The sequence below is a fragment of the Callionymus lyra genome, chromosome 7 (genome assembly GCF_982586985.1).
Source record: "Callionymus lyra chromosome 7, fCalLyr1.hap1.1, whole genome shotgun sequence".
NCBI lineage: Eukaryota > Metazoa > Chordata > Actinopteri > Syngnathiformes > Callionymidae > Callionymus > Callionymus lyra.
In genome coordinates, this window is record NC_141824.1 from 11,869,160 (window position 1) to 11,892,652 (window position 23,493).

Here is a 23,493-nt window from a genome sequence, read left to right on the forward strand (position 1 = left end):
GTGACAGCGCGAGAGAGACGACACGACACCCGATTAAAAGTGAAGATAGAGACGGTAGCTTTGAAAATGTGCCGCCGTCCTTGTGCCAACACGGGACTTAAGCGAGTTGTAAACGTTTGTCATGAAGGCCGTGCTGATGCAGCATATTTGAGCTGAGCTGGAGGGAGGAGGGGCCACGTCTGACCAGAAGTTTAACCATTCCCTATCCACCTTCTCGACAAATGCTGTGCCAACGTGGACCGGATTGGTACATTTATTAAAAAGAAGATAGTAGTACTTTCTAATGATTTACAGGTGTGAGTCATGTCACACTTTCACTGGCTACATGGCATCGGTTTGATCTTTATACGGCTCTGAGGTCATAAACTGTGTCATATAAAAGACTATTTAACTATAAAAGCCTCAGAAACAAAGGAAACACTCATATCGATCCAGGTTTATCAGCAATGGTGTGTGCAAATCATTAACATTATGTAACTATTTACCTCAAGATAGTGACTTCTTTAATCCATAAGGTAAATAAAGTCCAACAAAAATAAATACATTTATATCATAACATTTTCTATCTATTCATTCAGATTGTCAAGGAAAACTTTCAATATACACCGTCCGATATACGTTTTATCATAGTATAGGTTAAACAAAAATCAGCCTTGTCATTATGACTCTCCTTGCCTTGTATCTTTTACGTTTACACTGATGCAACTGGGCCACAAAATTGTATTTAAAACCATTCAATAATATAGTTTGTGAAGGTTTCAGACTATGTCGATTTTTGGGAAGAGGTTTTTAAAGATGCTGGTCATATTCACTGACCACATATTTAATACAGCTACTGAACATTGCAAGTATCAGTGAGACATCTTTACCTTGTATTTAACTATACGTTTGTAAGATATAGCTCAGCTTTGACCCATTATGATTCTATTGTATGGTGTTTCCCTACCATCATTGGACAATGAAAAAAAAGTAACTTTTGAAGTTAGTGAAAAGTGGTCCATGAAAAGCTGAATAAATAATAGATTAACAATAAAATGGATTTTTTTTTTAAATGTAAGATTAATGAACAGTGTGGGAAAAGTCAAAGTACCAACAAAGTAGGATTGTCATAAGAACAAAAACTTTAGTGCCAATTCGATACCAGACCACAATTTATTTGCACATTTACAAGACACATTCTTTCGGTTTGTTTTTATACTTGAAGGTTTGTTGCCTTTGTTTATTTCTGCATCTATAAAGGAAAAAACATTTACCATCATTACTATTTGAATGTAAAACGAGTGATTGTTGGTTTTCTTTATTTAATGAAGTTGTGTACTTCAAAGTAAAGGGTACTTTTTTTAAAACCATAATTTTGAAAAGTATCGAAATTTAAATAAAAATGTACTGGTATTGGTATCGACTACGACAACAGTAGAAAACAACATATGCTAATGTAATATAAAATAATGTTCCACTCAGAGTGCAATAGTTTTCCTAAAATGAAAAGTGATGAATATGTTCCTCGCAATAAATGATAAAACATCTTCAGTTCATTAAAGAGTTTTAATACAAACCGCTATTTTAAGGTCATAATTGTTTAGTAATCCATTTTATCACGGAAAAATGTAGCTATAAAATTCCCAATCCACCATTCATGCCAAGACTAAATAGTTAACCAGTAGAAGCATGAATAGATAAAGACAGACATCAAAATGTGTTCCCATAGCAACCTTCAAAACAGCATCTGCCGTGACATACGTCCACATGGTGATAAGAACGAACGAGTAATGTCATTAAAAAGGTTAGTTTGACTTGTGCTAAGCTAGAAATGGGAACTTGACCTCGTCCTGACTCACTTCCTGCTGCACAATCTTTCTAAATTATCTCGGATATATATAGAAACTTTCCACTCGATTCTTTTCCCATAGTGACCGGGATCAAGGTTTTGGGAATGTAATCCTGGCCAACATCTTAACTGTGTATGTGGGAAATGAACCAATCTTCTACACATGGCATCAAACCACTGATGCGTTCAAGACATTTTCTTACACGGACACAAACATATATTTCAATGAGAAACATAATGTAGGCTTTAAAACACATTTGAATAAGACATGGATACACCTTTATTCTTCCCACTATCTTTGAGCCGACCATGAACGCACCACTCGATGCTAAGGTCAAAGTGATTTTATTTCTGTCAACAGTGACATCAGGGCAAGACACACGACGCCGGGACTGAAAAGCATCATCAGCCATTATTGTCTCGGACGAAGGTCTTCAATGACAAATCAATCCCGGAACAATTCTTCATCAATCAAAACGTTATTTTATAGACATTATAAAAGCCACAATGTTCCCCGCTGAAGTGGGAACCCCACCCAGTCTCATTACAACATACTAGTTATTATTCCTGAACACTTGATAGGCAGGAATATGTTGCTGTTGGCGTTCAACCAAAGACCACAACAGCTATATGTAATGTTAGAGGAAAACGCCCTGAAATGAAAGTGTTTGGGCTCTGACGATATATATACCATACTAGTTGAAAAAAGGGTCTGTTTAATATCCTTGCAGCCATTAGGAGACTATGGACTTAGATTGTCGGGGTCTATTTAGAGTTTAAGAAAATTGTAAACGATAAGGGATGACACTGGAGTAAATGTTTATCCCTCTATCCATCTGCAGATTGGTGTATATGTCTTTCCAAGTCAACACAAATGTCAAGAATTGCGAAAAACTAAGCCCCTGAAAGAAAAAAGATCCCTTTGTGTTGGACTTGAGGATCTAACGTTAAATACTAGGTTTTTTTAAAAGTTGTTCCAAATATCATATTCAGAATATGCTAAAAAAAAAAGAGAGGTTTGAAGAAGATTATCAATTAAATAAAAATATGTTTCCATAAATGTCTGACAAGATGCTAAATTGGGGGTAAGAAAATATATATACACTGACATATCACCGTGGGTTTACTTTAACAATACCTTGTTAATATTCATTTTTTGATTTCAAATCAGATTTTATTTTCATCATAGTTCCTTTATTGCCTATATTTCACTAAAGTGTATAAAAAATAATACAACATTATTTTGAATTTTACAGTTACATTTTTACCCACCACTTGATGGCAGCAGTCCTCATGTCATCTGCTGCTTAAGAAACATTGAAATCCTGTAATATCCCGGCGATGACTTAGGACGAGAGGATACAGTCGACTCTAGTAGATCTTTTTATATTCTCGTAAGCTGATGTTTGTACATACCGTTTAATACTGCAAAGTCAAGTACTCAGTCACTACTAAAATATCATACATGTTTCAACAGAATCGCAATATATTTATTTATATATATATATATATATATATATATATATATCCATTGGTGTATCGTTATCCCTGTATCGTGATGCCAATTTTATCACCAGATTTTTTTCCAAAACACACATCTTATGCCAAACAAGAAGTCGTGACCAAGCATGTTTTTCTTTATGATGCTCCACTTCTAGACTTCTACACAACAGAAAGACTTTCAGCAAATCTTGCAATATCTGGACTATAAATATCGGAGAACTTTGGCCTGCCGTCTCACAGCTGTCAGGGGAGGATCAGTGGACACAAATCAAGCAATAAACAAAATCCAAAGTGCTTCTTCAGCCATAAAACATCAGCTCAAAGTTGAAGTTAATCCTCACCATGGCAGGCGCTAATGCAAACATCGCTTTGACACGATCCAGACTGTCATTCCTTCCACGTTTTCAAACCCTCACCTTTCACTTCTCTTACGCCCGCTTTACATAAATACACTTTTCATCTTAATTTGTCATTTTATCTCCCGCTCTTTGATAGAGAAGATGCACAAAGAAGCGACTACAATCAAAGAGACTATTGGAATTCTTAAAAGAGCGATGAAAATACTGAGGGGAAACATAAATGGCAGAGTAGGGCGGCCAGTGATGTCAGAGCAGAGGAATGTAAGCCATGTGGGCGGCAAACAAGAGTTGGGAAACTCAGACAAGAGGGCATGAGTAAGATAAATAAAGGAGAAGAGAGAGGAGATAAAGACGAGCGGTCCACTTCAATGCATCATCACAGGGACTGAGGAGAACAGTATCGAAGACGTACCAGGGTGTTTGGACGGTGAGGGTCACAGTCATGACAAGAGGTTTGACAGCCAACAGAGGCCGAGTACCTTATTGACTCAAGGGGGTACCCAGAGGACACTGGTCCCAGTCTATGAGAGTGAATCACCAAGGACAGTGTGTGTACGAGTGTGTATGCATTTGTGTAAGTGAATCTTTTGGACACATTCAAGTATTATAACTAAATATAACCAGCTGACAACCAAGCCTTAAAGTAGATTTAAATCCAGAAAGAAACTTAACATTTGCACTTCACATCCAGACCATACATGGAAACACTCCTACTGAAGACACGCCCACTTTTCCACTGGTCAAGCAGACATTTCCGACTGTGTGTCACCACCTTTCTCTAGTCATCGTAACCAAGCAGTGGGTGCGGGGAGTTCCAAGTATATTTGGTGCATCACTAGTGAAGCTGCTGTGAATCCATTCAAGCAACTATGAGGCGGTTACTAACTGGTCACCAGATATTGATGTAATGACCAACTAAACACTTAATGGTAATAGTCATCAAAACAGTTGATCATTTGAGTACTTATTTTTAATATATATTATTTAAACTTCATAGATTCAAAGGTAACTACACAATAACTAGAATGAGTCTATTCGAATGAATCCATTATTTTTGAACATTTGGATTGGTTCTTATCTAGTAGGTTCTGAACAGAGAAGCGACGTTCAATGTACCAAAAATCAAATTCAGGAATGTACGAGTTGCTTTAGCCCTTCAGCAGTGCCAGACCCCCACAGCAGCTGACCTATGTGACCCACAGGTGACTCAAAATCCTTCTGACAATTACTGAAGATCAGATTTTGAAAAGAGATTTTTTAACCCTTTATCGCCATCTATGACTAAGACACACAAAAGGCAAGGAAATATACACCAAAAAAAGATGCATTCCAACATTAAAAAATATATTTTGTTAATAATAGTACATTAAATTTAAAAAAGTCTATATGGTATGTCCATCTGACAATACCTTGGCTGTTGTCTACCACAAGTTGAAGTTGACAAGTAAAAGCAAAACCTCAAGGTTTCAAGTAGATGATCATCAGAAGAACTTAAAACAGCAGAATATATTTTAAAAGAAATATCAGAGATGACATGCAGAGGCAGAAAGAAGGTTCTCTCCATGTCTGACATTTCTAGTCTGGGACTTGGGTGTGGTCCTCAGCAGCAGCTGAGCCCAACTGGAGCATTGATGAAATAACTAAGGCAACGACATTTTAAGTATCACTTCGGGACAAACGCCTCGATAACCACAATCGAATTCACCAAATCTTGCAAAGTGAAAAAAAGAAATGATTAAAAAAAGATTACACTAAATTATTCCTTTTCCGTTAAAAACAAATGGTGAATTAACACAAATCAATCCCACATTAAATCCAAATTACAGATGTTCTTAGGCTCTAAAACACTAACAACGACTAGCTGCTCTTGACTCTACAAGTGCATACTTGTGTTAGCATGAACGTAAACAAGGAAACAAGGAATGTGCTCGAGCTCATCTCTCATCTACTGATCTAGTTATCTTAAACTTTCTATCACATAGCCCTCTTCCTCGTATGTCAAAACCAGACCCACTGCACCAGACTACATTATTTATAAAGCCAGAAAAGAATCCAGACAACTCACTCTCCCACCACTAGCACCACACTCATGTCAACGGGACAGGTGGTGACTTGCTCTGGTGGAACTCCAAACATTCCCACCTCATTCCCACATTTTCTCCCTTAGATGTTTAGAAACTCCCAATACTCCGTATTTAAACAGAACACTTTGTGTAGATTTTTCCTCCAGTTTTATCTCCAATACTAAGGAATGTGGTCATGCAAAGGTCAATTCATGCATAACTGTTACAATATGACCAACAACATTCATGGGAACATTGTTTTTTTGGAAAAATGTTATTACAAAGACCATAACGCTGTGAGATACCGTTGTTCTTTCCCTTTAATTAAGTCTGCTATTAAGCCAACAATTTCCTATTTACCTGATCATAAACCCCACTGTACTCCTCAGGCGGTAGAATTAATATATCATTAGAGGAGAAACGCAAAGAATAAATTCATATATACAGTATTTCCATAAAGTGCGTGTACATGTCTGTTTTTGTGTTGTAATTTAACCTCCAGCCACTAGGTGGCAGCCATCATTAAGTCCTCCGCAGCCAAAGGAACAACAAAGTCCTGCATAAACTAGAGGATGACTGCGGACGAGAGGATGACTGAGGACGAGAGGATACAGTCGACTCTATCAGCTTTTAAAGCTGATGTTTGAACATATTTTGGTTTCAAAACAAAGAAAGCAGTTACGACTGCGTCAAGAGTCATGTGGTCTGTGAATTCTGCAACACCAGAGTCAAGTACTGGACAATACTACAAATATATTATTTTTCCTACAGAATCGCCATATATTTATCATTGCCCGGTCTGTATCGTAACGCTAGATTCTTGCCAATACACACCGCTACATCTTACTGTTTGTTCACTTCCCCAATTAAGTTTAATTCTCAACTTTGACCGCACTTTTCTTTCTTCGTAAACCATTAAAAATTAAATTACATTTTAAATATACATGATTGTTAATATGATAGTGAATTTTTAATTCAATTATTTAAAATTTCATAAAAAGTTAATATTAAATATATACAGTTGTTAATTTCAAAAAATTAGAATATATTTTGATTACATGCGATTTAATCAACCCATTGTAAAGCAATAAAAGGTTATTTACTAAACTGTGAAATACCCATACAAATGAATTTCCTGTTTACTTCAAGCACTTCCCCTTTTGCCGATTAAGCATCCGTGACGACTCTGTTCAACTTAAGACACAAGATGTTCAACTTGATCCACAACTCACTGGCTTCCCTTTTCTTATACAAATAAAATAAATATTTACTGCTATGTTAAAATAGATATACATTTTTTGCATGTAAATTTAAACCAACCCCTTCAGTCAAAATGCGTGTGAGTAGAAACTGGGTGAAGTTGGAATTTTGGTGAACCATCACCATAATGTGATGGGAATTTAAGCGTAAACTCCTGAACTTGGGATTGAATCTCTGGAGAAAGTACGTGAGCTCAGAGCCACTCCCAGTTCTCAAGGATGGCTCAGCAATTCACTCCAGAGAAGTTCCACTTGTGGGTTCATGTTCTACAATCCTCTCAAGAGATTTATGGCGGCGACACACACATGGTAATACCCAGCAGCCGCATCACAACGCTCAGTCCAACTCATGTCTTTCGGAGAGACGTAAACACTCTTGACACGTGGACATTTACTCAGAAACGTTTGACACAATAATGGACGGTGATTTGGTTAACGTCACCCGGCGACGACCAGACAGCTACGCAATACTCTCGAGCCCCCGGTCGTACCCTCGTAGCCGGCGCTGTAACCATGATGAAATACAACTCTTGGCCAAGAATGACAAGAGTCTCTAGAGTCCAGAAGACAAACATAGAAACAGAGATTACATAAGTAGGCGGGGCAGACGTGTCCCACAATATCATGTCACATTAGCAGCAAGTGATACGTCGTACAATCTGAATATTTGGTCTTCAATCATGTCCGATAGTGAGACTTTTTTGAGCATCCAATTCATTTAAGTCACATGGGTTTTCATGGGCTTTCCTAAAGAGTTAAATAAAGGCTTTACTTTCCAAATATACCTTATCTGATTTCTGCAAAACATTTGCATCAATATTTGTGAAAGGTTGTGTGTATTTTAAACAGATGCAAATATTGTGTTTAGAGCCGACACAACAAACTATCAACAAAAGGTCCACGCTAGGCCGGGCCGGGGCATGTCGGACGGTTATCTTTGATTATTCGGGTTGAGAAGAAGGTATGCAGCTCCCAGCTGTGTTAAAGGACAGAAATAACTGTGGGACAACTGCCGCCTCATTCAGAATGCGAATGGGAAATGTAAAGTAAAAAGTACGCGCAGGTGGCTCTATATAGTCTTTTGGTCAAACATTTCACAACATGAACTAACCATTTCCCGAAAATATTGCAAAACAACTTTACGTTAACCTTCTGACCCGGAGACGGCAGGGAAGTGTTCCTCTGCTGGGCGAGAGACCACATCATATTTCTGGCTTCTTCACCATTACCATTAGTGTCAATCACGCTACGGACTGGTGGGTCACACTTGGTGTAAGTATTCTACAAAACTAAGAGAGTCTAAAAGGTTTTTCAAACTGTAAATATCATTGTTTAATTTCCATTTTCTCTGCCTTCCTGTGCTTTTAATGTAGGTGTTGTCACCACCCTCCTCTTAGAAGTCTTAATATCATTTTGTTATTGTGCATTTTTAAATGCTTTGTATCATAAAAAAAGCCTCTTGAATCAAGTCTCTCGTCTAAAGTCCACCGCCACTCCTGTCCTGGTATCATTCCAGTTACCTGGTTAAAGGTTAACAAAAAAAGGAATTGCCAGAGGAAACCATCGAACTGCTTGTACTCAGTATTCATCTTGAGTTAATCCAAGGTTTTGACAGATTTCAGGGAGTTTCTATGATATACTCAACACTCCAGATTTATCTTCCTGGTATTTAGCCATAAAAAAACACAAAGAAACTACCACCAGATGAGAACATTAAAAAAAAGACATTTTACGTCTTATTTTGTGAGATGATTTAACTTCCTACATCGCTCAAACTGATAGGTGGGGACTTCTGTGATGGTCCAACTTCCAACGGAGTGTCAAATATAAAACAGACTCTACAGGCCTCGGCCAAGACGACGATGTTTCAAGACGGCTAATATTAAAGAGCCCGAGAGACCAGTAAGAAACCAAACCAGACAAAATAAATCTAATTTCCGACACATTATCCCCTTTTCCGTTTCAGAATTTATCTTCACAAGCCCTGAATTACTTATTATTAATAAAGATTGACACGTTTTTTCTACTCCATAGAAAACCTTAATGAATGAAATATAGAAAATAATAGATAAAAAGTATTTCATCTCTTTCCGTCAGTTTTTAAACTAGAATTAGAACGTTCTCCTGATATACATTTTTTTTGTCAAACCATTCATTAGTTTCCATGACATAACTTTCTCCGAGACATCAATTGTTCTCCGTCACCGACATTTAATTGTGATTTCCTAGGAAACCGAAGACTAGATAGAGGTGCTATCAAAATGTTCCATCTGTTGTTCTTAAACATCGCGACTACACAAACAAGGTGACCAGATGTCACCATTGTTTTAAACACACACAGATTTGCCTTTGGAGTCGTATGACGACACTCGTCGTGGGCGTGTCACGGCACGAAAGCCACAGAGAATGTAACGACAGGTATAAAGACGGAATTTTCATCCACAGTGGATTATTACAGGTCAAATTTTTAATCATCATTACAGACAACGGTCAAAGTATATATGTCCACTTCCTGGCTCGGAAAACAGCACCAAAAAAAACCAACAAGAATACCACATACATACTGGAGGATCTTATTACAATTGTTCTCATGGACTGAAGGATAAAACTCCCATATTATTATGATGATAAAATACACACAGTACATCAAATATGTACAGTAAATGTATAAGTAATCTCACCATCGTCACCTAAATTATCCGATTTTTTCTCATCAGAAACGCCATTTGTTCAGGCTTTTCCTTGATTTTCTGGAACTCCTGTTGTGTTATCATTTTTATCTTGCCCTTTAAAGTATATACTTTATTGAATATTGTTTTGATTGTTTAAGTGCTTTGTGACCCTGGTCTGGAAAAGCGCTATACAAATAAAAATAACTTACTTACTTACATTAAACATTAAAACCACTGGATTGTGTCCTTTTAATAAATCCACACACAGTTTTGTCACTTCTATCTCATTCTATCTTGAACTATGGCAGTCAGTAGAAGAACATCTTTAGACAATGAAATGGTCTCAGGAGTTCCCAGGCCTTCAATGTACAAAAATGGCAGCGAGCCTGGTGTTGATATTGACTCACGTCCAAGGTGGTTTCCAGTCCCACGGCAGTCGGGAGCTTTAATACTTAGCCGGGCAGGATTCAGTCACTCAGCAGGGCGGGGCTCGCTGCACCGCCGCTCTGGGATGTGGGAAAGAACTGCGAGGGGAAAGCGTCTGGGTTCCACAGCAGAGGTCTACACTTAAGTTAGCATGTCCACGTGCAGGTGTGCACATTAAGAAACACCGACTTCCTGCCAGACACTAATTGTTCCTTTTACTACATCCTCTTGCAAGACTTTTGCGGCGTTATAGCCAACGAAAGAAAATGTGTCTTCCTGTTCTCAGACGGATTATTATTAGGGGTGTCATAAGACAACGGTACGGCGATATATCGCAATATATTACATTTTTTCTGAGATTTTATGGTTCTGAAACAAATGCACAGCAGGTACGACTTCATCAAGAGTCATGTGGTCTATAAATGCTGCAACACCAGAGTGAAGTACTCAACAATACTACAAATATATACTTGTTACTACAGTATCACGACATATCGTATTGTCCCGTTTCCCCTCTACCTTTATTTGTATCGTATCGCCAGATTCTTGCTAATACACATATATACAAATCCTCACACACACATATATATATATATTTATATATACACACACATTTAAACATATACACAGTATATACTGTATATTAGGATTAAGTACATTTGATTTAAATACCGTGATTTTTCTCATGATACAGTATCAATAATCAACAGCAATATCTAGTTTTTTTAAACAATAAACATGCAAATATTCACTTGATTTTGCTTGTATTCCTTCCGTTTCAAAAAACATACAAATATTGATCCCTTTGTTTTAATTCAGTAGGTCAAGCAAGTAACAGCATTGTGTGTTTATTATGCTATGATAGTTTATCTGCAATTAAATCCTCTAAAAACATTACTCAATATATCGTCATTCCTACAGTATTGGAATATATTGTATCGTTGACCCTGTACCGTGATATGTATCGTACTGCCATAGTCTTGCAAATACACAGCCATATTATATACACCCTTACAAAGAATTCCCCTGTTACATTTTTCTGTAATACTATACTATTACTGGCCCAGTACTGGCTACTACTTTTCAACAATTTCCCCAAGGAGACCTCCAGAGGGATCAATAAAGTTTATCTATCTATCAATAATACTATAGAAAATGTTACTTTTTGAATTGTGGAGTTGCCTACAAATATAGAAAACAACACATTCAATCAAACTTAACCTCTGTCAGTTTTTATACTATGAATGAAAAAGTGTCTTTGACAGATTAGGTTCTTTTGTCAAACTATTTACACAGTTCCATGAGCCCACTTAAACTAACAATAGTTATGTACGTACATTGGTTATTTTTTGAATTAAAAGAGTTACTTAACATGAAATTAACCTAAAACCATTTTTTGAACAGAATATCCAATACCAGTATTGGAAGATAAAGTATTTGGCCAACATCTTCATTTGTAATTACAACAACACAACTGAAACATGTTAGCATTTATCCACCAGAATAACAACAAAAAAACGTCACCCGAAAAGATGGTGAAAAGTGGATAAAAACTAAAATAAATCATCACAATTGTTATACTAAGAGCCTCTCCTTAGTCTCACTCAACAAATGTGTAGATACAAACGTTTTTTCTACTTCAAAAAGCTGGTTCTGAACCAAATAACACATGTGAAAATAATGCAATTGTTTAAAGTATTTATCAACACAGAGCACCAGTGGAAGGGTTGTTTATTGTAGGCAGACATTCAGGCTCAAACGTACCCAGAAGTACCCAACCCTTCTCTTACGAGAACTCTGGCTCAGCCACAGGCCTGAAATATCACCAGCATAAAAGCCATCAGGAATATAAAAAGCCCCAAAGGACTGTGAAAGGAAAATGTGCCCAAAACAACAAAGCATTAAAGGGGAAAAAAAACAGAAATCCCAGCAGGGAGCAAATAGCTTTGGAATATAGGTATTGATGACACTGAGGCAGGGTCTTAAGTTACATAAGCAGATTATGCAACTATAATCTAATACATAGTTGGTTACTGTAAAACTCATATTTTTGCTTTTATCTCATTTGTTTTTGTCAGGGAAACAAATGTTGCCCGCTTGAAATTAAACTATAATCAATTTATTCAAAACAATGGTGTCATCCCACGATATCAAGTGGACTATCAAGATAAACATTGTTTGTTTTGATGATAATCATCCATCTTAAGATGCCTGTCAACACACTTTTATACTCATTTAGGTCTTTACGAAATCATTCATTATCACTGGTTTGTTTGTGTTCCGTGCTTCACGGCGTGTCATACACAAGCTATAATATGAACGAACCAAAGCTGTCGGTCAAAGAGGATTATCACAACGTTGCCACAGGTATACTTAACCTCATCCCCATGTAGGGAGAGGTCGTGACCTTCAGGAGACCTCGAACCCATCGGCGAGTTCAACAGGTCTTATGACTTCATTTCACTCTCAGTGGATGTTAAACTTCGACATGGAAGTACAGCTGATATGTCAGGAATGTCACGTAAAATTAGATTTGATAGGCGCGGTGAAGAGAGAGCGTAAGGAGAGTGATGTTTGAGTAACGAAAATATATATAAATATACACATATTCCCAGCTGTTTCTACTGCCACATGCTGTCTCTTCTGTGATTTATTGATGAATTATTTATCTTTTGATAACATCTTTTATCCTCATTGTGAAGATTGAATAGCAGTATACTGTACAGATACCTGATACTTCAAGAATATATATGTTTTTCTTACATCATGCAAGAATTAATGTCTCCATTTCTTTGCTGAAAACTCTCAATACGTTTCAATTTTATTGTTTACTTGATTGATTGTTTCTCCCTACAGCACATCCACTGTTCAGGTTTATGACGGACACATGTCGTTGTCATTGTTGATGTTGAGTGACAGGTGCTGTCTTTTGTTTTTAGTGAAACACATTGACAAACAGGTGGAGAGCCAGGTTGTCAAAACACTCCGGCGTGAGAATCTCACAGACACCACTTAAGAGTTTAAGGATGAGATTTAAAAAAAATAATAATAATAGAGATATAGTAGATATTCAACATCTTATATCAGTTTGAGACACCTTCATTTAATGGGGCAATAGTTCAAAAGGTCAAATCTTTGAATTAAGAGTGATTCATTTTTAGTTTATATTTATGTTTTTAGAGATGGTAAAGCATGTGTAACAGCTGGGAATTATTTATATAACATTTTATGTTACTGTACCTCATTTTATTGTATTTTTTTATCTAGTTTTATTTCATTTTTATATCCTTTTTTTGTAATACCACCACACATAAATCCTGTACTGTGTTTCCAATAAAAGTTCTGATTAATGAGTCCAACATTTGACATCTAGACTCCACGTTAAACTCGTTAAAAGCTACTTTAAAGACCAAAATAAAACATTTCCCGACCAAAAAAACTATCATTTTTTACTGCATTTTACACAAGATATTTTTTTTTGTGCTGTCTTGGCAGTATTTGCTGCCGCATGTTAAACTTCTAAGGTTGACACATGCATTGCTCAAGAGCAAAGTCCAACTTTAAAGAAACTTACAAAATAATGGAAAGTTATTCAAGTTAATAAAAACCTCAACATATGTCATAAAGTTTTAAGGTCCGGCGAAGTTTAAACAGCTAAGCTAACGCTTAGCATTGAAAAAAATGCTAACGTAACGTACCTTTCAAAATAAAGAGCAGGTCGAAAACACGCCTGGGTTCTAGTCCTCCGGACGGGGGTCGGGAGGCAGTAGTGGGTCCGGCGGTTCCGGTGTGTGTGTGTGAAGTGTGTTTGGACTCCGGTGAGTGAAGATTGGATCTTCCCTTGACCCTCCCACCACCACTCCCCGACCTCGCCTCTCCTGCGCCGCAGCGCGATGACGTCACGGCGCCGGTGTCTCTCGAACCGCCTTCTGTGTTTGAATTTATTGTTGATTTATTTTGGTTCGAATAATGTCTGGTTCCTTAAAAACTGTGCGATGTGTGTCGTAATATCCTCGCTTCCTTCTCCTTCTGTGGTTAGAGGGAACTAAGTTTCTGTCAATCATCCAAGAGTTGTTGGCTTTTTTTTTTATCTGTAAAAACTCAAAAAACTTTAAGAAAGTTCCTCAAAATGTCCTCAAATATCATCTTCACACACTTGACAAGACAAGAATGGAAATGTGTTGTCATGGTGACTGTCACTTCAATCCACTGTGATCGACAGACACGCGGATCAAGAGGGTTTAAATAGTGATACTTATAATAATATAAGATAATAAGATAATAATAAGTGATGAAAGATCAGATGAAGTCCAGACTTCAGTAGAAAGAGCTGGACTTATGTAACAATGGACCAGACACACGATCCAGCTGCGAGTTGGAACCGAACCAGAGAGTTCTTGTTCCCTCTGCTGTCAGTGAAGTTGCTACTGCAGTCTGAAACTATTTATTTATCTGTATATATATATTTTTTATGGAAGTATATCAGTGCCATCAGATTATCAAATTGTTTAATCAAAATTGCGTTTTTTTTAAATAATAAAATTGAGTATTAAAAGGTTGAATTTGTTCTTATTTAATCATTTATTTTCTTTTTAGAAGTTAAATTCTTTTTTTTTTTAAATAGAGTTTAATATTCTAACTCCAAACAATTCAAATCAATATATATTTTTTTGTTAATTGGAACATTTTTAAATTGAATATAAACATATATATGTAAATAAACAATGATAGTACCAATAGCCAATATTAAAATATATATATATTTAATTATTTTATTATAGACGTTAAACTCTTTGTGTAAAAAACAATTTATTTTGAAAAAACTAAGTAATTTGTATTTATATAGCGCTTTTCCAGACCAGCGTCACAAAGCGCTTAAACAATCAAAACAATACTGAATAAAAAATATACTTTAAAGGTCAAGATAATACTGAGAAAACACAGGAGAAAACACAAAATGAATCTTTTAATATAACAATTGTTTCATGTAATTGTTCAGTTAAACCAATTACAAATTTAAATTGAATTCAGTTACTCCAAAAATAAATTAAAAAGAAATGGGGGAAAAAATCGAATTTATAACAAATTTAAATGTTGAATTTAACAATTCAACATTCTGATACATATACTTCCATAATTCATCACATTTCAACTATGTGTTTTTTTTCTAGTTATCAGGACTATATTATTGCATTTAAACTTAGATTTTACTTTGTAAAAAATATTTAATATAATTTAATTAAAATCGACTCAAATGCTTTTACCTCATAACAACATGAAAAGCTTTTATTGAGCTAAATTGATTGTTGCTAACGTAGAATTTACCCTCAAACTCTTCTTTTGTGTCACAAAACTGCTGCAAAGTTGTGTCGCACATTTATTTGTTTCCTCACAAGTAAATATAACTTTTAAAATATCATCACAAAGACTTGTTTGTTTCGTTCTCAATCTGAGCGTAGATGACAAAATTTGAGAAAAGTTAATAAAAGCTTTTCTTTACTATTTATATGCTGTTTTTCATAGAGGAGTTTTTGTATATGAAGACAGATCCACTGATATTAACCTTTATACAGGTTTAACTTCCCCAGGCAACAATATTCATTGAAGATTCTGGAGATTTACAAAGTAAGTAATTGTTATTTATATAGCACTTTTCCAGACCAGGGTCACAAAGCGCTTAAACAATCAAAACAATACTCAATAAAGTATATACTTTAAAGATCAAGATAAAACTGATAACACAACAGGAGTTCCAGAAAATCAAGGAAAAGCCTGAACAAATAAAAACGTCTTAAGATGTTTCTTGAAATTGTCAATTTCCCTTTTAATTTGTCCAATTAAAGAACTTTTTTGATTTTATATACTAGATTTTAAACTGTTTTGACTTCAGTTCATCAGTGAAATAGATTTTGTGGTCTTTTATTTTGTCGAGGAATAATTTACTTACAATAAAAACCTGCTTTTAAGTTTATATCAGAACTATTTGGTCTCAGCAGTGAGTTATACATCTGTAATAACTAAAGCACCTTAACGTCGCATTGACCCACTTGAGCACGTGACCTGTCATTTAAATAAATAAATAAATAAAAGTCAATACCGACATGTGCAGGGTGTGTGTGAGGGTGACCTCTGCAGTGGTCATCGATATGAGACCCGGACTGTAATGTGTCAACACTGCCGAGGGGGGGAGTGATCGATCCTCAGCTCACACTGAAGCCAGGCTGAAATACTGCTGAATGGAAGAAGGAGGAGGAGCTCCATTTATTTTTAGCCTCGTTTAAAAGCCCAGGAAAGAGTCATACAGAGAAGAAAAAAATAGGAAACATCTGACACATGTGTATTAAAATGAACTTAATTTAGCAGCTTCTCAGTATATATGATACGATTGATGATCAACCAAAAATAGTTTTAAAAATAGGTTTTATTCCATCTATCTCTTATGTAGCCTTTTTACATTCTATTTCAGAAAATATAAGATTATTATTTGATTTTAACATATTTTTTTCGCACAGTGGAGCAGTTTAATGAGTGCATTATATTCATGGACCTGTAGATTTAAAAAAAAGAGTCATAATAAATCATATATAGTTTGTGTTTCACACATTTTTTACTAGTTAACAGGTTTGTTTTCTGAGTAAACTTGACAGAAACGCGTGTCTTGACGTGTCAAGAGTCTAATTTAGAGAGATAGAGAAAATATAATCTTTTTTTTCAAAATAAAACACCTTTCAGACGTTAATAATTAATAGAACATAAGTTGTACAAATCGTTTTCACTTTCTTTCAGATGCCTCATCAACCAAGGGTGGGAGAAAAGTGATTTAAATTTTTAAAACACTGATTTCATCAGTATTTGTACTTGTAAACACTCTCATATATACACAAGAAGAGACACAGATATATATACACACACGCACAAACATACACACATGTGTACAGGCTAACATCAACAGACACACATATACACACACACGTTTATATACACACACACACACACACCTCATGTACACATGTACAGACACATATACACACACATACTGTGTACACACAAAGACACACAAAAACATATGCATATATACACACACACATTAACACACACATTTATATACACACAAACATATATATATATATACACACGTACACACACATATACACAGACATACTGTATACACACAAAGACACAGAAAAACATATGCACAGATACACACATATAAACACACACACACACATACATATATATGTACACACATGTAAAGACACATATACACAGACATACTGTATACACACAAACATATGCACACATTCAATATTTTGTTGTTTTCAATAACATTCATATATATCCACGTAAATCTTTTCGTGGGTCAATACATGTTCACAAAAATGACCAAAAGTCCAAAATAAATAAAAGTTTCCTCATGACCTTTGACCTCACGAGAGCCCTCAACTGGCTGCTCAAGTCCGGTCCAGAGCCCGTTAACAACACAATACTGAAAAAAAGTCTCTAATATTGAGCGTGAAGCGCACAACAAGAAACACTTTGAAACAAGTTCTCACACTCGCGCCCGTGAAGCCGCCATTGTTTCAAACTGCACAGACATAACAATGCAGGGCCACGTTCCAAGTCAATATCCCGGGAGGTTTGTACCATCCTACAGCAACACAAGTCGTGTCTCCCTCAAACACACACACACACACACACACACACACACTTCCTGAGTGAGTCGACCTGGCAGGAATGTGGAAACAGGGGGGGTGGTGGGGGGGGGGTATCGGAATTTCTTTGTCATTTCCTCCTGTTCCGACTGCAGAACATTCCACACCTCATCACCACTTCATTCCAGCTCGCGCACGTCCAGAGCGTGCACGTGAGGAGCAGACGGCGCCCCCTACCATCGAGGCATCGCCCCCTTACAATCCCTTCATTCCTCAGAGTGAGATCCTCCCGCGTGTTCACTCGTCCTCACCCGTCACTCAAGATTCATGCTCTATCTTTTCTTCTCTAACAAGGGGTCGATACGGACTCATTTATTTATATTTATTTCATTATTCTTATCATTTATTCACTTAGTATTCTAATTAAATGTATGTTTGTACGTCATTTTTATTATGTGTTTTTTTGCAGTCTTTTCCTATTTTAAAGTTGTTGATTTGACCCTTGTGTTATCTCAGGGTCAAGGTGACCCAGAGGTCCGAAAAACTTGTGCTCATCAGTGTCAGTTTGTACAAAAACTCTCTCTTCATTGAAATATTGACATTAGAAAATGATCTTAAGCCCTGCCCACTGAAAATACTTTGTTTTTCTGGAGATTAAATCTTGTTGTTACCATATCCATGCACACTCTGCTGTGATTGGTCAAGCATCAATGTTTGTCACACAGCGTCACAAATCCCCAGAAGTCTCCTCCTCCAAGGGACTCGTTGTATAATCAAAGCGTGGGCGTGATTACAGCTGGCTGGGGGAGGTGAAGCTAATTATTACGTCTTAATGGAGTCTGCTCTCGTAACCTCTCGTTCGCCCAGATTTCAGACCAACTTCATAAAGTAACAACTTTTAAAAAATCATGATGAGGGACTTTTTTATATTTGCAGAGAAGAACAGAAGATATGATGATAAACCTCTTAATAGGATATAAACACAGAAACAAATTTTAAAAAAAGGTTATATTTAGTATTATAATATAAAATCCCTTCAATAGACAAAACATCATCAAACTGATAAAATCTATTAAACCATCAACAAATAACAAAGATTATAAACTTGTTTTCAGCAGAAACATGTGAAATATTGAAATTGCATTTTAAATTTACATAAACTTTTCTTAGGTTAAAAAAACATATCCGGTCAAAAGAAAAGTTGGTTTAGTCCAAAAAAATTGTTTATCAATTTATTTATTTTTCAATCCAAAGAAAATATTTTTAATACAAAAAAGTTAAACTTTAAAATGTCAAAAAGAATGTCATCCACAAAGTTGCTTAAATCAAAAATGTTTTAGATTAAAAAAAAAGTTGCTTCAATTAAAAGAAAATATTTTCAATCAAGAGTATTTTCAATTATTTAAGAAAAAGTTGCAAGAGAAAAGTTGTTCTATCAAAATAAAATAGTTTAAATTATAAAAATTCGCTTGTATTGTTTTGATTGTTTAAGCGCTTTGTGACCCTGGTCTCGAAAAGCGCTATACAAATAAATATTACTTACTTACTTACTTACTTAAAAAGGCAATTAAATAATTGTTACTTCAATCAAAGAAATATTTCTAATTAAGATAAATGTTGCTTCAGTAAAAGAAAAACGATTTTCCATTAAAAGAAAAGTTGCTTCTATCAAAATAAAAATGTTTTGAATCAAAATAATTGCTTCAATCAAAAGAAAATATTTTCGATCAAAAGAATATTTTAAATTATTTTATTATTATTATTATTATTAAAGTGTTCAATCGAAATTAAATATTTAAAAAAAACAATTAAAATTTTTAAAAAAAAATGAATTACCAATTTAAAAAAGGTAATTAAAGAAAAGTTGCTTCAATCAACAAAATATTTTAAATTAAAAAAATGTAGCTTCAGTAACAAAAAAGGTTTTCCTTCAAAAGTAAAGTTGCTTCAATCAAAAAAATATTTTACATTTTGTACAATTTTATTTTTGATTGAATCAAAAGGGTTTTTTTTATAAAAAAAAAAGTTTCTTTATTAAGAAAGATTTTCAACCAAATAGTTGCTTAAATAAACAAAAAATTAATCCTCTCAATCGAAATAAACATTTTCAATCAAATTAATATTTTTTATTATTTTAAAAAGTTACATTACAAAAGTTATTCAATCAATATAAAATATTTTCAATCAAGAAAAATTTTGCTTCAGTAAAATAAAGATTTTCCGTCAAAACAAAAGTCGCTTCAATCAAAACAAAAAAAAGTTGCTTAGAAAATAATAAATAATTGAAATATAGAAAAAATAAATTATCTTGATTTTCTTTTTGATTGAATATAATTGAGAAATAAATTCACATCCATATCCAGTTCACAAAAGTTTTAAATAATACATAGTTTTCTAACAGGAAGAACGATCCCTCGATTGAAGGTGACGCTGCTATAAAGTGCTCAGTTGTTAAGTCCGTTCAGAAGAAGGTCTTCTTCAGACTCACAACAAAGATGGCCGCCATCAACCAGGATGGACCTGCAGCGTCAGCACCAGTGTGGACTGACCTTGCAGTGGTGGCAGAAACTGTCTCCGTTCTTCCCTGGAGAGAGAATGATCTCTCCTGTCGGGATCAACTGGATCTTCAGCTCCATCATCTCGGAGGTCGCTGTCGCTGTCTTGGTTGAGGGTTGAGATCCCTGGAACTCCAGCTGGTGGATCAGGTGAGAACAGAGAGGTCACCTGACTCAGAACCTTCTTCAGAGGTCACCTGACTCAGAACCTTCTTCAGAGGTCACCTGACTCAGATCCTTCTTCAGAGCTTCTCAGCGTCGCTGTTACCTGTTGAACATCCAGACTCACTGTGAGGAACAACTTCCTGTCTGTGCAGCAGAGGATCTTCCTGCTCTGGAGCACCGGAGGATGTGTGTGTGTGTGTATGTGTGTGTATGTGTGTGAGTGTGTGAGTGTGTGATTGTGTTCGCATGTGTGTCTGTTCATCTGTGTGTGTGTGTGTTTATGTGTGAGTGTGTTCGCATGTGTGTGTGTGTGTTTATGTGTGAGTGTGTTCGCATGTGTGTGTGTTCATCTGTGTGTGTGTTTGTTTATGTGTGAGTGTGTTCGCATGTGTGTGTGTCTACATGCGTGTGAGTTCGCACGTGTGTGTGTGTTCATCTGTGTGTGTGTGTGTATGTGTGAGTGTGTTCACATGTTCTTCTGTGTGTGTGTTCAAACTCAGTCATGTGTGTGTTCGTATGTGTGTAAGTGTGTGTGTGTTCGCGTGTCTGTGAGTGTGTGAGTGTTTGTGTGTGAGTGTGTTCGTGTGTCTGTGTGTGTGTGAGAGTGTTCATATGTGTGCGTGTGTATGTGTGGGTGTGTTTGTGTGTGTGTGTGTTCGTCTGTGTGCGTGTGTTCGTCTGTGTGTGTGTTTGTCTGTGTGTGTTCGTTTGTGTGTGTGTGTGTGTTCGTCTGCGTGTGTGTGTTTGTGTGTGTTCGTTGGCGTGTGTTTGTCTGTGTGTATGTGTTTGTCTGTGTGTGTTGTGTATATATATATAACTATATATATAGATATATAGTTATATATCTATATATATTTATATATGTGCTTGTGTTATTTTGTGTGTGTATATGTATGTATGTTTATATGTGTGTATATGTGTGTATGTGTGTAAATTTGTGTGTGTCAGTGTGTATGTGTATGTGTTTGTATTTGTGTGTGATTCTATATTACGTGTGTGTGTAGATATATTATATGTGTGTAAATATGTGTGCCTATATAGTTGTTTGTGTACATGTGTGTACATGTGTTCTCTATATATGTTTGTGTGTGTATACATGTGTATGTGTTCGTATACATGTGAATGTGTGTACACGTAACAATGTCTGTAAATATATGAATAACATACGTGAATGTGTGTTTATATATGTTTATCTGTGTATTTGTGAGTATACCTATGAATGTGTGTACACGTGTCAATGTCTGTAAATATGTGCATAAAATATGTGAACGTGTTTATATATGTTTATGTGTGTATATGTGGGTCTATGCATGTTCGAATGTTACACCAATAAATAATTTAATAATCTTCAACTTCTCTTATTACTACTTGTTAATATAAATATATATTTATATATCATTCACACATTAAACCTCCAAGAATGAAAACATCACAATCAAACTTCCTGTTACAGTCAATAAACATGTTGTTTACGTTTGATTGTTTGATGATTGACAGGTTTGATTATGACTGACAGGTGATTTGATTAAGTTGTTATGATGCCAGAACGACAGCAACACAAAGAGTTTCTCTTATTGACATTAGTTACGTTTTCTCTGAATCGTTCACACACACACACACACACACACACACTTTATCTCGACTCAAAATGGTTCCCAGCCCAACATCCTGCCTCAGACATTCTCAGAACCCGCCCTGAAGATGGAGTGTGTGTGTGTGTGTGTGTGTGACGCACTATTAGATGTTGTTTTGTGTGTGTTTCCCTTCTGACAAACAAGCAACGACACGCGCACACACCACACGTCTCTCCAAAAACAAACGAGTGACAAGTGTGCGCTCCAAGAGTTCTACTTCCTGTCCTGCAGGACGTTACTGTTCTGGGCCTTGACTCTGAACACACTCGCGGGACCTGATGACATGTGAGTCTGGAAACGTAAACAGATTCTCTTCAGGTGCTCAACACACCACTTCCTGATGTGACTCCTGATCCACACTTTCTTTCGGGAGGAAGTACAGAGAGGATGTCCGCACGTTTCGTACGAACATTTGAGCGTTTATCGTATATGACATGTCCAAACATTTTGTACGAACATTGTATAAAGTATTTTTTTTATAAATCGTGTTGTTGGAAGATTTGGTACGAACATTAAAAAAAAGTATTTAACATATATAGTGTGTTGTGGTAACATTGTGTGTACGAACATTTCTGAAAACTATCGTATATAACATGTCGTCGTCACATTTTTTACAAATATTTAAGAAAAGTATTTATCGTAAATTACATGTTGAACATTTTGCACGAATATAACGTGTTGTCGGAACATTTTGTAGAAACATTTAAGTAATTATCATTATAGTTGTCACATTTTGTACGAACATTTAAGAAAAGTATTTATCATATATAACATTTTGTACGAAGATTTAAGAAAAGTATTTATCGTATGTAACATTTTGTACGAACATTTAAGTAAAGTATTTATCATATATAACATTTTGTACGAACATTTAAGAAAAGTATTTATCATATATAACATTTTGTACGAACATTTAAGAAAAGTATTTATCATATATAACATTTTGTACGAACATTTAAGTAAAGTATTTATCATATATAACATTTTGTACGAACATTTAAGAAAAGTATTTGTCATATATAACATTTTGTACGAACATTTAAGAAAAGTATTTATCATATATAACATTTTGTACGAACATTTAAGAAAAGTATTTATCATATATAACATTTTGTACGAACGTTTTTAGAAAGTATTTATCGTATACATTATGTTGACACATTTTGTGCAAACATTTAAGAAAACTATTTATCGTATGTTACATTTTGTACGAACATTTAAGTAAAGTATTTATCATATATAACATTTTGTACGAACGTTTTTAGAAAGTATTTATCGTATACATTATGTTGACACTTTTTGTGCAAACATTTAAGAAAACTATTTATCGTATGTTACATTTTGTACGAACATTTAAGTAAAGTATTTATCATATAT

The 23,493-nt window shown here is 35.4% G+C and overlaps 1 protein-coding gene across 2 annotated transcripts in view; it reads right to left on the reverse strand.

Annotated features, from left to right (window-relative positions):
• The window catches only part of LOC148075054 (unconventional myosin-Ic-like), a 54,041-nt gene extending 33,602 nt beyond the window's left edge, over window positions 1-20,439 (reverse strand). Inside the window, exon 1 of one of the 2 annotated variants that reach the window (XM_087795098.1) lies at window positions 20,312-20,439. In XM_087795098.1, the coding sequence (XP_087651224.1) occupies window positions 20,312-20,401 (90 nt within the window). In that variant the 5' untranslated portion in view covers window positions 20,402-20,439. Of the gene's footprint in view, window positions 1-13,808; window positions 13,945-20,311 lie in introns of those variants that run through there. The other variant, XM_087795100.1, reaches the window with a different exon arrangement.
• Between the last annotated feature and the right edge of the window lie 3,054 nt (window positions 20,440-23,493).